Source organism: Chinchilla lanigera, unplaced genomic scaffold (genome assembly GCF_000276665.1).
Source record: "Chinchilla lanigera isolate Chin_1 unplaced genomic scaffold, ChiLan1.0 scaffold00053, whole genome shotgun sequence".
Lineage (NCBI taxonomy): Eukaryota > Metazoa > Chordata > Mammalia > Rodentia > Chinchillidae > Chinchilla > Chinchilla lanigera.
The window spans coordinates 7,029,195-7,044,072 of record NW_004955454.1 but is presented as its reverse complement, the minus strand read 5'-3'; the positions used below and the strand labels follow the sequence as shown (position 1 = coordinate 7,044,072).

At 52.0% G+C, this 14,878-nt stretch overlaps 1 protein-coding gene across 1 annotated transcript in view; it reads left to right on the top strand.

Moving 5' to 3' along the window:
- The window catches only part of Iqsec3 (IQ motif and Sec7 domain 3), a 101,174-nt gene that overhangs the window by 35,418 nt on the left and 50,878 nt on the right, over nucleotides 1–14,878 (top strand). Inside the window, exon 3 of the mRNA XM_013520013.1 lies at nucleotides 14,336–14,600. Within this exon, the coding sequence (XP_013375467.1) occupies nucleotides 14,367–14,600 (234 nt within the window). The 5' untranslated portion in view covers nucleotides 14,336–14,366. The remainder of the gene's footprint in view (nucleotides 1–14,335; nucleotides 14,601–14,878) is intronic.

Genomic DNA, 14,878 nt, shown 5'->3' with positions numbered 1-14,878 from the left:
TGAGCAGCTGGGTCACTTTCCAGCCACAGGAAGTGGGTCATTCATGGGTGGTTTCCTCAGAGAGGAGCGTGTGTCTCTCTCCTGTCCCCTCCCTGCCCAAGGCTGTTCCCAGACTCCAGGTAGGATTAGGAAAACGCATCAGACCAGCCAAGCTGAGGAGAGAACTGATTGTGAGAGTATTTTTAGGAACAGGAAAAAAAAAAACTCTAGGCTTTGTTAGTTAAAGAAAATAAACATAAGTGAACATTATACTTCCGGAACAACAAAGTGAAAGCTCCCAAGAGGAATCTCTAGGGTTCTCTGTTCAATCGGCATTCCTTAATGCTGTTTTGTCTAGTTTTCTAGGAAACCTATTCTAGTTTTACTTACCAAAAACTTCTTGTTTGGATCGTTAGGATATTTTTTTTTTTTATGTTCTCTCTTTGCAGCCCTAGAGGTTTTTCTAACCCTAGCATTTCCTGTGCTTTTGTTCTGTTTTCTATTTGGAGAGTCTGTTTATCCATTCACTTTTAACCAAAAACCTGACTAGGAAAATAATTTATAATTTCCATAAAGTCTATTTATGACAAAAACCCCAAAATTTTTACATTTAAAACTGTTTCACTGAATGAAGGGACAAAAGAGGAAAAGATCTCTACTGAGTGATTTAATCCATGTAGGCGTTCTTAGAGATGTTACTACCTTTGCGAGCCTTGGAATGGCTTCAGAAAGAAGGATTCTGAAGGTTTCTTTTATGACCATTACTTTAAAACAACAGGAACAACCGCTGCCCGTGGCAAAACCTGGAGTGTGTTGCTGACTCCTGCAGAGAGGAGACATGAAGGGGATGGGGATTTAGCTCAGCGGCACAGCACCTGCCTGGCAAGCACAAGGTCGTGAGATTGATTCCTGGTACCGGAAGAAAAACAAACACACACACACACACACACACACACACACACACACACACACACACACAAAGAGAGGAGACATGAAGAGAAAAGGCCCTTTGACTTAGAAGCTGGGATGTGTAGGAGCCAGGGCCAGGCATGAAACGCCTTGTCACCTTCCCCTACTGAGAAATGCAGGCTGGCGGAGGGCTGGGCACCCCTGGAAGCAGGTACTCTCACCACTGCACTCAGATAAGGAACCCCCCATCTCTAGCCCTCAGTTTTCTCAAAATGTCGTGAGAGGTGCACTGTCTAACCACCGCAGCCCCCTGCCGTGGCTAGGGCTGGGCGTGCCCAGCAGGGACCAGCGCGTGGCAGACACGGGTACAGACTGATGGGATTTGTTGTGCAAAGACAGGACAGCCTAGGACATGGTGCAGGCAGTTCTTTCTCTGTTCTGCTCACTGTTAAAATACCGCTTTTATGGCACAAGGGAAATTTTACAAAGAAAACTTTGACCTCACTTGTCAAAGGTCACAAAGGCAGAAGCTGGCAGGTTTTACGGCCGGAGCTCGTGTAACAGGAGGGCAGTGAGCAAAGCGAAGACTTAATGCTCTTCTTTCTTTTTTTTCTTTTTTTTTGGTTTTTCTCCAGTACCGGGAACTGAACTCACGACCTTGCGCTTGCCAGGCAGGCGCTTTGCCGCTGAGCTAAATCCCCAGCCCCTGCTCTGCTTTTTCTTGTTCCTGTTTGACTATGTCACCTTGGTCACCTCCCCTCTAGATCCCACCGCCTACACAGACTGGTGATATCTTGGTGTGTCCCCACGTCCTGGATCTTTGCCAAAACTTTGGAGGCTTGGAGAGTCAATTAGGTTACCCTGGGCACCTCAGATTGCAGGAACTAAGCCACCAAAAACATACTCATTAGAGACTGATGTATTTTGTTAACACAGGTCTATAATTCATAATGAGAAACATCCCTAGTAAATGGGATACTCATGTTTACCGACCACTAGAGAAATCTCCTTTTCCAGTTGCGGGTAGAGGAATGAGCCAGGCAGGTTTTGTGGGTTTCCTTCTAGGCAGGGGAGGGAGAGAAAGCTGAGAAGTGGTAGAGGAGAGGCCTGGAGTCGAAGATGAATTCAGGAAGACTTAAAGGAAGCACTATAAGGCGGAGTAGGTGAGAGCACAACCTCTCTAATTCAGTTCCAGGTTCGAGCCCTGGCTGGGCCACTTAGGAACCCTGTACCCTTGGTTAAATTACTTAAGCTTTCTAACCCTCAGCTTATGAATCTGCAAAGGAAGGACAAAAGCAGCACTTACCTCTTAGAGTCTTTAGGAGGATTGCTACGTTGACCATGGGGCCATAATTTGTGTGGCTTGCTGCTAGGTGGCTCTGACTTGAACCTGTTATGTGGCAGGATGGGAAAGCTGCCCACTGGGACAGTCGCACCTGTACCACCAATGGTGCAAGCCTGCGGGAACGTTTTACATGAGGCGACACCCAGCAAGGTGTCTGGATTATCATAAGGACCCAGTGAGAGTTATCTGTTTTAAAGTAATACTTCCTGGGGCTGGGGTATAGCCGAGTGGTGGAATACTTGCCCGGCACGCGCAAGGTCCTGGGGTCAACCCCACACTGGAAAAATAGAAGTTGGATTTTCAAGAGCAGAGAAGGAGAAACCAGAAGTCAGGTGAGATCCAGGGTCTAGAAACTCAGAGGTGACTGGGCGATCCTCAGAAGTAACGGGTTGTCTACGGCCATGTCACCATGCACGCCCCCGTCTCATCCCAAACAATGGGCCCACTGTGGTGGGGGGAGCAGGAAAGGACTCACTGTGTATGGTCACTGTGGCAGTCAGTTTTCCGTCCTGTGGCAAAATACCTGAGATGATCAATTTAGAAGGAGGAAAGGTTTGCTTTGATTCACAGTTTCAGAGACTTCCGTCTGCTTCGTTGGCTCCTTTGTTTTGGGACCTTTGAGGAGGCCGAACATCAGAGGCAGCATGTGGAGGGGCAAAGCAGCTCGCCTCATGGCGGCAGGGAAGCAAAGAGACAGGAAGAGGCAAGGTCCCACAGTCCCCTTCCAGGGCATACCCCAGTGGCCTAGCTTCCTCCCACTGGGCCACCCCTTGCTGAAGGTCCCATCACCTCTCCATAGCGCCACAGGCTGGTGACCAAGCCCGGCACACATGGACGGTGGCAGGGAAGAGGGGTATTTGAGATCTAAACCATAGCAAGTGCTCAGCTGTGCCCCTTGGAGAGAGTGGCGGGGACCTCCCTTGGCATGGCAGGCGATGGTGTGGAGGGAGCCGTCTGTCAGAGGGGTCTGTTCGGTCCTAGCCCACGACGTATGCAGGGTTGGCTGGAAAGAGCCTAATATTGAAGACAGAGAGAGATTCAGAACCAAGGGACCAATTTGGGGCAGGGATCAAAGAGGCTAAAGGCTCCGAAGCATGCCAATCAAGTTGGGCCAATAGGCACAGGGAGATTTTCTAGACACCAGGCCAGGAGAGGAAATGATTTAACCCAGCACTGGGCTGTCACGGGGAGGCTGGGAGATTAAGAGCACAGGCATTTTGTCAGGGAAATCGTCTTGCCAGCTGACAGTCTGCCTGCCTGCTCACCTGAGATGAGACACTTTACTGGCAGGGAACGGTTTACAGCCCATCACTGCCTCTGCCCTGCCCTGCCCCACGGCTGCTCCCCAAGCTAGGATCTGTGAGGCTTCTGCTCAAAGCCAGTGTGTCTGCAGAAATGGTGAGCAGATGTTACACTGCCCCATGTGGCGCGGCAGCCTAGCACGGTCTTTCCTCCTCGACACTTTCAGCGATGATCTGTGGAAACCCACAAGGCATGTGACACACATACGTGGCTAATCAGATGCTGTCAGCTGAAAGTGTTTCTACTGCAGCAAGAAAGATTGAAAGTAGACATCAGGAAAGACTTCCAGTAGGAAAGCTGAAGGTAACTACAGGGACCAGGAAGGGAATCCTGTCCCATAGTAACCAGACGGTGGGCAAAGCAAAGTCCTACCCTACTGCTAATTCTGTGGGTGACAAGACTTGCGTTTGCAGCAAGCACACACCTGGCTTCCACAGGTGCCTATAAGCCATCAGAGACTTTTCTCTGGCATGGGGTGGAACTGAGTCTGTGAGGAACTCTCCTGCCCTGGAAACAGCTCAGGACAGAGCAGGCTAGAGTTCAGGCTCAGGACAGAACTACCCAGAGTGAGGTAGAGCCGGAACAGGAAGAGGATAGGAAGAAGAGACTTTATGTCCAAGAGAATGTAAATCACCTGGCAGGGTCTCATGCTGGCCTCTGGCTGGACTGGGGGCACAGGTTTGTGTAGGTCACCATAGCACCACAAGCTCTACAGGGGCTATTACTAAGGATACAGGGCCCTGTACCCCAGGAAGCAGTCAGCTCATGACAGGCCCAAATAAGGAAGGAAACCTGCGTTTACTTGGCATCAGACAGGTACCAGAGGATTCTGGGGTATTATCTCATTAACTCTAAGCAAAATCATATTATAGGGATCCCCAGTACACTGGAGGAAATGAGCTCAGAGGAGTTAAGAAACTTACCCAATGCCACAGAGCTAGTGAGTGGGGGGATTTTAACCAAGTGGTCTTCCCAGTTCTCAAGCTCATACTAAGTATATCTGGCGCTTCCCAGCCCTTCTTACCTTCCGGCAGCCTTTCTTGGCATCATCTCTAACTCAGAGCTTCAGAAATTACCCTGAACAGAAAAGACTAGTACTTCTCCTTTCAAAGACCCCTAGCACAAGACACCAAGAGTATAAAAACTGATAAAGGGCCGAGGATGTAGCTCAGTGGCACAGCGCCTGCCTGGCAAGCTTGAGGTCCTGAGTTCAATTCCTGGTACCAAAACAAAACAACTGATAGAGACAGTTTGTCATTCTGAAATTACACCCTTCCTACAGGTCAGAGCCTCTTACGATAGTATAGGGAAAGCAAGTGGGGCTTTGGTTTTAATTTTATTTGACAAACTAAAAGTTTGGGAATCCTAAAAAACAATAGTTGTTAGCCATGCAGGGCTGACTAAGCATTTTCACTCTCGTGTCAGGGGACAGTGAGGTACAGCTCTGGGCCACACAGCAGGCACGTGGAGGAGCACTCACACCCGGAAAGAGGCCCCCGATTAGGATCTGGCTGACACCGCCACTCCAGCGGCTCACACCCCGGACCTGGTTTGGGCACCCCTCTCCCTTCGTCTCCTGGCACCTCTGTGAACCAGGCTAGATGGCCTCTGGCAGTCACTGTGGCCCGTGAAGATCATTCTACTTCCGGGTTACAGAGAGCCGGAGGGGACCCCCTTCAAGATCAGCTCCACCTTCTTTCCTAAAGTCTTCCTTGTGCTTGCTTCATCAGCACATACACTAAAATTGGGACGATATAGAGAAGATTAGCACAGACCCTGCGCAAGGATGACACGGAAATTCGTGAAGCGTTCGTATTTATAAATAAACAAAGTCTTCCTTGCTGTCGTGCTCGGGTCCCAGCCTGAGGTCCAGCTGGCTGTGTGGTCAACCCTTGTCACTCTGCAAACCTGCCAGTGGGGACTTGGCAGCCCGCCACCTGGGAGGCACTTCCTTGATCCCCCCGGAGCCTGCAAGGCCCTGTCATCCTGAGCGTCACCCACGAAGTGCTCACCCTGAAGCGCTCATGGGAAGCAACCGCTACTGCTGATGTAAAGGCAAGGACATTGGCTCAGAAGGAAAAGCTAGGAAATGACCAGCACACAGTAGGGCTGGTGTCTCTTAAGGAGGGAGGAGAAACGGGGTAGACAAAACTTCTGATGTGATGCTTCTTGTCCTGGTTGCACATAGATATTTTTAACTTTTCTTTTTGTGTACTTGTGATGGAAACCAGGGGCCCTGTACCACTGAGCTGTATTCCCAGCTCTTTATCATTATTTTTATTTTGAAACAAAGTCTCCCTGTGTTGCCCCAGGCTGACCTCAAATTTGTGACCCTCCTGTGTCAGCCTCCTGCATAGCTGGGATTAGAGGCATGTACCATTGTGCCTGGTTAATTTTTCCTTATATTTCACATGAATGTTGCATATAAAAATACAAAAAAAAAAAATTAAATGAAAACCTGAGTTCACAGAGTTGTAAATCTGTATTTTTTTTCCTTTTTGGTATTGGCAATGGAACCTAGGGTCTCGTGTACTTTAGGTAAGTGCTCTACCAGGGACCTGCACCCCAGCTCCCCACCTCCCTAAGTTGTCATTAGGTTGTGTGTTTAGGGAAGGTTCCAAACCTCCTCTTAGGGCTGCGGAGATGATAATGGCAGGCTAAAGGCTGCCTTCTCCCAGGGGCAATAACGCAAGCGGCCTGCCTGAAAGGCGAGAACGCGCAAGGAGTATCAGGTGCCCTGAAAGCTCTCAGGCCAGTGTGTTGTGTCCTGGGGGCGGAGAGTGGGAAGGTATTTTTAGGGCTTGATTTTGCTACCAGATCCATGCCTATTTATGGGAACACAAAGGGCTCAGAAATATTAGGATTCTAGTGGCAATGAGTTGATGACAGTCAGTGAGGCCCAGCCTGAGAGCAAGAGGGGCATGGGGCCCTGAGGGGCCTCCTGAGCACACCAGCTGCCAGCCTTCATCCAGAGCCACCAGGATGCTCAGGAGCCATGCTGCAGCCCACCTGGAGTTGGCAGTCTGGGTGTTACAGGGCTGGTCGGGGCAGGGAAGCGGGCATGAGCCCTTTGACAGGAAGCCCCCAGAGACAAGCCAATCTGCCAGCACCTTTTGCAGCAGCTGTAAGACCAAAGCCTGGAGTCTCTAAGGCACCAACGTAGAGAGAAAATAACTTACTCCTCAGGGCCCTGGGGAGCTGGCCGGGAGAAGCCTGTCATAGCCAGTGAAGTCAGCATGGCCTCTGGATGCAGAAGAGCCCAGAAAGCCACATCTGTCTCCTCCAGGGCTTTCTATTCTGAGCCCTGACTTCCTGCTAGGATGATGGTGGTCAGAGGGCCCTGCGCCAAGGAAGGGCGGACTTGGGTTGCACCGCAGGGGGGTGTTTCTGGGGTGTTGTTGGCTTCAAGAGGAGCAGTAGCAGCTGTGATGTGAGTGGCACAGTGAAACCCTGCCAGGCAATGGGCACGGGAGCTGCAGGAAGCCCAGCCTTTCCTCCCTTCCAGATGTCAAAACATCTTGCGCACACTATCCGCTGTACTACCAGGAAGCAGCAACCTTGAGAGCAGAAGAGACGGGCCCGGAGTTAGGCAGAGCCCAGCATGCAGAGGTGGGATTCTATCCTGATCCTACCCAAGGCTCTTTTCACCTGGAGCAGGATTCTCCAGCCTGTTCTTTGAAACAGAACGAATTTGTTTACTGTTCCCTTCTTTCTTTCTTCAGTAACTTGTGCATGCTAGGCAGGTGCCCTACTACTGAGCTCTGTCCTCAGCCCTTTTTACATTTTATTTTGAGACAGGTTCTCACTGAATTGCCCAGGCTGGACTCGAACTTGCAACTCTCCCATCTCAGCCGCCTGAGTAACCGGGATTACAGGCGTGCAGTGCCATACCTGGTGTGAATTTGTTTCTTGTCCTGTTACTAACACTGGCTCTCTACCTCATCCCTTCCCTGATACTGTCTGGGACCCAAATATACTTGGCTTTCCACGCTCTGCAGTTCCATTCTGACATCTAATATCACCTTTCTGATTCAGAGAAAGGAGAAAAGGAAGTGTTTTAGTAAAGGTTGAGAAATCTTAAGGGGACGCAAAGCATGTTGTTAGCTTTTGTTGTTAGCTCGAAAATGCTTCATTTGTGTCGCAGAGAAGCTCTGAGAAGGGTCGATGGAGCCTGGGATAATCGAATGCCATCTGCCCCACCCGCCACAGGGCCCTTCCACCTGAGAACACCTTCAGCCTTCAAAGCCCCTTGCAAGGTCTTTGGTAATCGCTGCTCCAGTCATGGCGTCAGGGCAGCTCACGCCCTCAACCTCCACAAGCCCCCACCGCCAGTAGCAGCGGCTGAGCCTCCCAAGACCTCTTCGTCCTCTTTTCCCAGCTCTGTGCCAATGGTTGCCACCCCAGCCAGCCACTGGTGGAAGAGCAGTGGGCTTAGACCTGAGCCTCCTCACCCCCCATTTCCCCTTCTGGCTCTCACGAAGCTGTCCAGTGACCCCTGTTCCCTCCAGCTCCTGGCACTGGGAAACATGGCCTGCCAGGGCCTGCTGGGAGCCAAGAGGGGGCACACTGCCCTGAGTCAGCTCCCTGGTGAGGGCTGCATAAGCACAGATGCTGGTGGGCACTGCCAGGTCCACTCCCTCTGGCCACTCCTCTGCAGAAAGGCTGTGGAGCCATTTCCTCTTCATCACTCCCTGGAAAAAGAGGTATTTGCATGTCCATTTTGCAGATGAGAAAACTGAGTGCAGAAAAGTCAGGTATCTTACTCAGGATCACCAAACTAGTAGATTTCAGACCCAAGGCTTCACTTCCTTCTAGCTCTCTTAGCTTTGAATGAGGTTTCCATCAGCACTAAGTATAAAGCTGACCCGTCTCTGAAAGGCTCAGTGGTGTTTAGTGCAAACATTTTTCTCTGTGTGGCCACACCTACCTACAGCCTGTGGCCTGGTTCTCAGCACATGCAAAGTCTGCCGTGATCACTGCTCCACAACTGTCCTTAGCCTGGGCTGGATGGTGTCTGCACAGCCCGTGATGTAAACGTAAAAGTCTGGCATGTATACTTTACTAAGAAGAGAGCCCAAAGCTCTCAGCAAATGTATCTGGAACCCAGATGAGTTCTGTAGATCTGAGAGCAGGGACGCCGGGGTAATCCCACCTATCAAAAAAACAAAAGGAAGGAAGCCTGAGGGTGTAGTTCAGTGACATAGCGTTTGCCTAGAGTACACAAGGCCCTGAGTTCCATCCCCAACACTGTTACAAACAAAAAAAAACAGGAGAGGAGAGGGTTGGAGAGCACTGGATATCTCCTGTGGATCGGGTTCTCCAAAAAGCAGACTCTGCGTTCAATGGTCGACTTTTTACCAGGGATGTACTTGGGATCAATTCCCATTGAAGGGAGGGGAGAGACACCGCACAAGGCAAAGTCCACGTGAACGAACCCAACAGTAGCCTTGGCCAATCCATTGTGAGGTCTGGATGGAGAACATTGGGCTCAAATGGCTTAGCCGTCGTATTCTACCTCAATCAGCCATTAGAGGTGGATGGGTCCAGGAAGGACGTGACTCGGGCCAGGTAGCTGTCTGCAGCAGAGACAGCGGATCTCTGCGGGAGCTGACGGGGCTGATAGCTGAAGACAGTCTCCAAAGGTGGTCCTTCCTTGGAGGATGGTCTGGGTGGCACTTCACCAAGTCTGCTCGTGAGAAAGTAGTGGAGATTAAGTATGTGACACCCATCTATGTATCCATCCACCCACCCCCTATCTAGTCATCCATCTTTCTGTCCTCTTCTCCATCCATCCAGCCATCCATCCAGCCAGCCAGCCACTCAGTCAGCAAGCCATTCATCCAGACAGCCGTTTATCCAACTCTTATCAAACAAGTCATATAAATCAACCCCCTGTGCTGGCCTGTGCTAAAAAGGTGTGCGTGGCACAGGCTGGGGGAGGAGACGTACGTCAGTGAGTAATTAAGAGTACAAAGTGGGCATTGACAAAAGAGAAGCAAGGGCCAAGGATTACTGCAGCACATAAGAGGGTGGGACTGGCTATTCCTGAAGCCAGCAAGTGTGTGCATGTGCATGTGTGTGTGTGCGTGTGTGTGTGTGTGTGTGTGTGTGTTTGTATATGTGTGTGTGTGTGTTACTGAGGACTGAACCCAGGGCCGTCACACTGAGCTCCATCCTCTGCACTTTTTAAATTTTGAGACAGGATCTCACTAAATCACTGAATTGCTCAGGCTGGACTCCAACTTGTGTTCCTCCTACCTCAGCCTCTCAGAGTGCTGGGATTCTAAGCTTGCACCGCTACACTTAGCAATAAGTGAGTCTTGAAAGAGTTGGCCAGACAGAGAAACACGTAAGTGGAAGAGGGCATGGAAAGGGAAACGCATTTTCAGGCGGAAGAAATGGGAGAGGTGTCGTGGTCTGAGAGACGCTGGCAGACGTGGGCACAGTGCGGGCAGAGTGGGTGGCTCGCTCAGAGGACATGAGGCTGGAAAGGGAAGTGGGGCAAGATCGCGAGTCGGGAATCATGCGGGTTTTGAGCCGAGGACTGATTCTGATGGGGGAGGCCATAGAAGAACGCAGTGGGTCACCAAAACCCCAGAGAAGCCACTTGAGCTGAGACCAGGCACACCCTACAGCTCCCAGCATCCCCCTAAGCACAAGCCAGCTTCTCACCCGAGAAACCTTCCTCTCCGTTACGTTCAGTTCCAGCACACAGGTCATTCAGTTCTAAGTACACATGATGTCCCTGTGAGCAGCAGGAGCAATTTCTCAGTGGTTTCCCAATTTCTCAAAGAGTTTCACTTCCCGTATTTGAATCCTATGTTCTTGTACACAGGCCGGCTGCTGCAGGTGCCCCGGGTCGCTGTGTATGTGTCAGTCCAATGGCACATAGACACAGGACATTCTCAGAGCCACCTCATTTTGATGCTGCCCACATTTTACTTTTGGCCTTCTCCAATGGGTCCCCAACCCAGGGGATAACCTCATGACCGCCAACACGGCTCACATGTCATCAGTGACCCTACTTCTCCAGGCTATGGACTGTCACCCTAAGGATTTGTCATGGCAGGTGGATGTGGAATCCTGAAGAGCAAAGATGACCAGGGTCCTTTCCAGGGGCTTCAAGTAGGGGCTTAAGGCACAGAATGGATGAATGAATGAGTCCTGACCATGAGGTGCTTGTCCACACCCAGGCTGCCTGCAGTCAGACCCACTAGGGAGGGCAGCTGCATGGGCGTTCAGCCTAGCAGCTTCCAGAAGCTGAAAGACACAGCGCCCCCCTTGGGAGGATGATGGTCTGAGAGCAAGCAGTGGGCTATGAACTGAAGAAGGGGGTCTCAAGTTTGAAATAGATGGTCCTCCCTAGGATGAAGATCCCAACCTTTCCCTCAGACCATTTGTGTGGAGGAAATGCAGGGAGAAAAATAGGCAGAGAACAGTCTGCAGATGTTCAGCCCTCCCCTGCTCCCTGACAAAGGGCCCAAAGCACAGGTCCAGGCAGCAGGCCCTGGACCACTGCCCACCCAGGAAATGCCACACTGCTGGGTATAGCCAAGGGCCCTGCCATAAGCAGTGAGCACACACACCCCTCACGAGCAGCAGGACCCTTCAGTCAGAGCCACTCAAGACCATGACCTTGTCGATGTGCTGCTGCTCCAGAGGATGGAACATGGTGAGTGGAGGTCTCAGCGAGCCAGTCTGGGAAAAGCCACGAGCTGGGAGGGAAAAACTGGTTGTTTCAGCTTTCTGATGGCTGACGGGAAGGCCAAATATGAGAGCCCCTCCTCTTCAGAACTCTCCACATTCTTCTTCTGGGAATTCCTTTGGGAGCCCCTGCTGTAGGGTTCTAGCTCAGCGAACAGACCACCAGTACCACAATCCCCATTCCCTAAGGGCTGCTGTGTGCCAGGCACTGAAGTAGGTGCTATAAATTATTAGGTGCCTTATTATTCCTTATCTGTTTTATGGCAAGCTTGCGAGTACTTAGTAGGATACCCATTTTGCAGATGGGGAGATAGAGCTGCCAAGAGGACAGGTAACTTGTCAAGATCACGTAGAAAGTAGCAGGCCGCGTTTCTAACCCAGGCTCCTGACACCAAAGCACTTCTTCTTTGCCCTCCACCATATAGCCTTAAACTTGGCCTTATTGGACAGAGCCCTGCAGGGCTTCCATGGCCGCTTTCTCCCACACAGCCAAGGAAGACAAGCACAAGACCCTCTCCCAGCACTTTTTCTTCTTATACCTGGGGGACTCAGTCTCTCAGGAGGCTGTGCACACAGGCGGACAGAGGGGGAATGAGACTCCCAAGCTGGGGGCTGTGGGCCTTGGGGGCTGGCCTCAGCACTGGAATGCAAGCTCCCCTCATGCGACAGGAGAGGAAAGTGACTCTCGGGAGAGTACAAATTGCCCAAAGCCACAGAGCCGGCTGGAAATGTGGCGTGTGTGTGAATGTGTGTGCACATAGGTGCGTGTGTGCCTGCTGGAGCTGGTGGCGTGGAGGCCACCAGGACCAGAGAAGAGGCGCATAAACACAGGCCCACACCAAAGGCTTTTTCTAAAGTCTGGTTTGTTTGAATGCAAGTAGTTTCTCTGGGACAAGAAGGCACCGGGAAGTGCCCCCAGGGAAGTGGGAAAATGAGGCACAGTACAGAAGGAAGCCAACACAGTGCCCATTAGTTCTCAGGTTGCTGCTTTGACCAGCTTGGGCTTGATGCCACTGGGGCTTTGGGGAGACTGTACAGAATGTGCCTCATCATGCCCAAGGAACAATGGTGCTAAGTATTTATGCAGCGACCTCCACGGTCATGGGCCGAGCTTGGGGGCATCAACTCCTGGGAACATCTTGCCAGGTACACGCCAGCGATCAAAGCAAGCAAACAGCCATCACTGAAGGGGTCTGTAGCTCTGAGTAGTTACCAGCTCCCTGAAGAGTCTCAGAAGCTGGGCATCAGGGCCTCAGGCAGGCCAGAAAAGATGGGAGCGAGGAGAGGAGGCTGAGTGTTGCCTCCAGATCCTGGGTGCAAGTTGTGCTAGCAATGGAAAAAGATTATTTCCATGTGGTCGGGGGAAGAAAAGGCACGTGCTATAGCAAGGAGAGTTGAAGTTAGATCTTAAAAAAAAATCTTTCTGATGATGCTAGTGAAAAACATCAAAGATATCTAGAGCTTCGTGTAGCCAGACACATTGACTGGTGGCCGGCCACACAAGGAAACAACCACGGAGTAGCGGTGAAGGTTCCTGAGGCCAAGGCCAGCCCAGGAGCTCTCTTCCTTTTTAGGATCACAGAGGCAAGGACAGATGGAGGTTGAGTAAAGAGAGAGGATTCTCCACCTTACCTTGGTTATCCAAGCTCCAGGCAGATCACCTCTGTGCACCTCAAGGTTGGTGGAAGCAACAGGGGAAAGGCCCTGCTCTGGCATGACCTGGGGAATTCCTGTGTAAAGAAGAGGTTGGGAGGCCACTGGGTGACACTATGGTTCCTTCCAGGCTTGGCCTTTTATCACTGTCCGCTGTAAAGGCTACTCCCAAGGCCTTGGGTTCTCCTCAATTCATTCATCAAGTATTGCTAGAGCACCCATAATTTGCCTAGCACTAACTGGGGAGATGGGAATAAAAGCAAAGCTGGGCCCTGGGCTCTATGAAGGGATGTTTATTTATTAATCACATACTCTATGCTGAATACCTTGCGTATGTGGACTCCGCACTATATATAGTATTGTATAGCATATTCTGCATTATAACTGCATAAAGTAGTCATGAGTACACCCATTGCATAGATGAGGAAACCGAGGCTCAGAAACAAAGCAGTTTGTCCAGTGCCACAGAGTACAGGACTGGGACTTGGATTTGAGCCTGTGCTCTTCATCATGCTGCTGCTCCTCCTCCGTGAAATAGACAGTAACCCTCGAGGGACAGGGGCTAGTGTTGCCGCAGTCCCCTGGGAAGGCCTCCTGGAGGAGGTGGCGCAGCTCTGGGTCTGGAGGAAAGAGCAGAATTTGGAGGCTGGTAGGGAGGGAGGCACCCGGAGTGAGCTGAGTCCCCAGGGCGGGGGTGTAGCTGCTCCTGGCCATGAACTGGCTTCCTAGGATGGGCACGCAGGCAGCAGTCCTTGCCCAGCCTGCTGGTGGCTCCATGGGACTACAGGAGGGACCAGGGGAGAACAGAGGCCTCCCTAAACCCAGCAGAGAGAGAGTCCTCCCACAGGCCGTGCCCAGCGCTGTGGCCACCCACCCTAACGGGGCTTCTACCAAAGCCTGGGCTTTAGACGTCACTCGTTGGGATGGAGCCAGTTACTGGAGGAAGGGGCCACCTCTAAGCCTCTGCAGTCAATAGCCAGAGAACCAGTCCACAGATAGTTACAACAGTTAACAGCAGTGTGTAGCGGTGACCATGAGACAAGGGATTCCAAGAACTTTAACTCACTTAAGCCTTCCAAAGCCCCTATAGGAGGTCCTAGTCTTATGCCCATTTTATGGATGGGGAAACCAAGGTGTAGTGAAGCAACCTACTAAGAGTCACGCACCTGAGAAGAGGCACAGCTGGATTCACCGTCACTCTTAATGCCTCTCCTTCTGCTTCTGAGCAGAGGGCCAGAGCCAGTCCTTCCCTTTACCTCGGATGCCCTCCCCGAGGTCAGGTTCACCCTCAGCCTGGGGCTCCTCCCTGCCACACAGCCCAGCCCCAGAAGGAACTTCAGGGGACACCCCACCACTCACCGCCTTTGGAAAGCCCAGACCGTTCAGGCTGCATGCGGCCCGTGCCCCTCCCCCCAACCGAGCCTCCTTGCCTTCTGTTCACAGTGACGGCTCCTGTGTGCAGGCCGGTGGGGGCATGGAGGACTCCGCAGTGGCAGCCGGCAGACCCAGTGCCCATGCCCCGAAGGCTCAAGCCCAGGAGCTCCAGGAGAAGGAGGAGCGGCCGGGGGCGGGGGGTGCCTCCCCCAGGGCTGGCCCCCATCGTGCGGCCTCCCCCAGCCAGCAGCAGCCTGCCCTGGCGACGGCACCCTGCTCCCACACCCCTGGCGCCTCTGATTACGAACTCTCCCTTGACCTAAAGAATAAACAGGTACCCAGGGCCTCCTAGGGGGGCGGGGAGGGTGGGGAGGGGCCCTGCCGTTGGGGGCTGTCCAGGGTACCAGGGATCGCCCCCTCTGGGCCCACCTGAAGGCTCAGCTCTCTTGCCACAATTCTCCTGAGTCAAGCTACCTAATCTCCCTTCCTGGAGGGCCCATTCTTCAGGGAATGGGCTGCAGGCCACTGCTACACTCCCGTCCAGGGCCTCCATCTTGCAGGGACCACATCCTTGTACTGCCAGGCCCTAAGGCAGTGTGTCCAGGGGCTCTG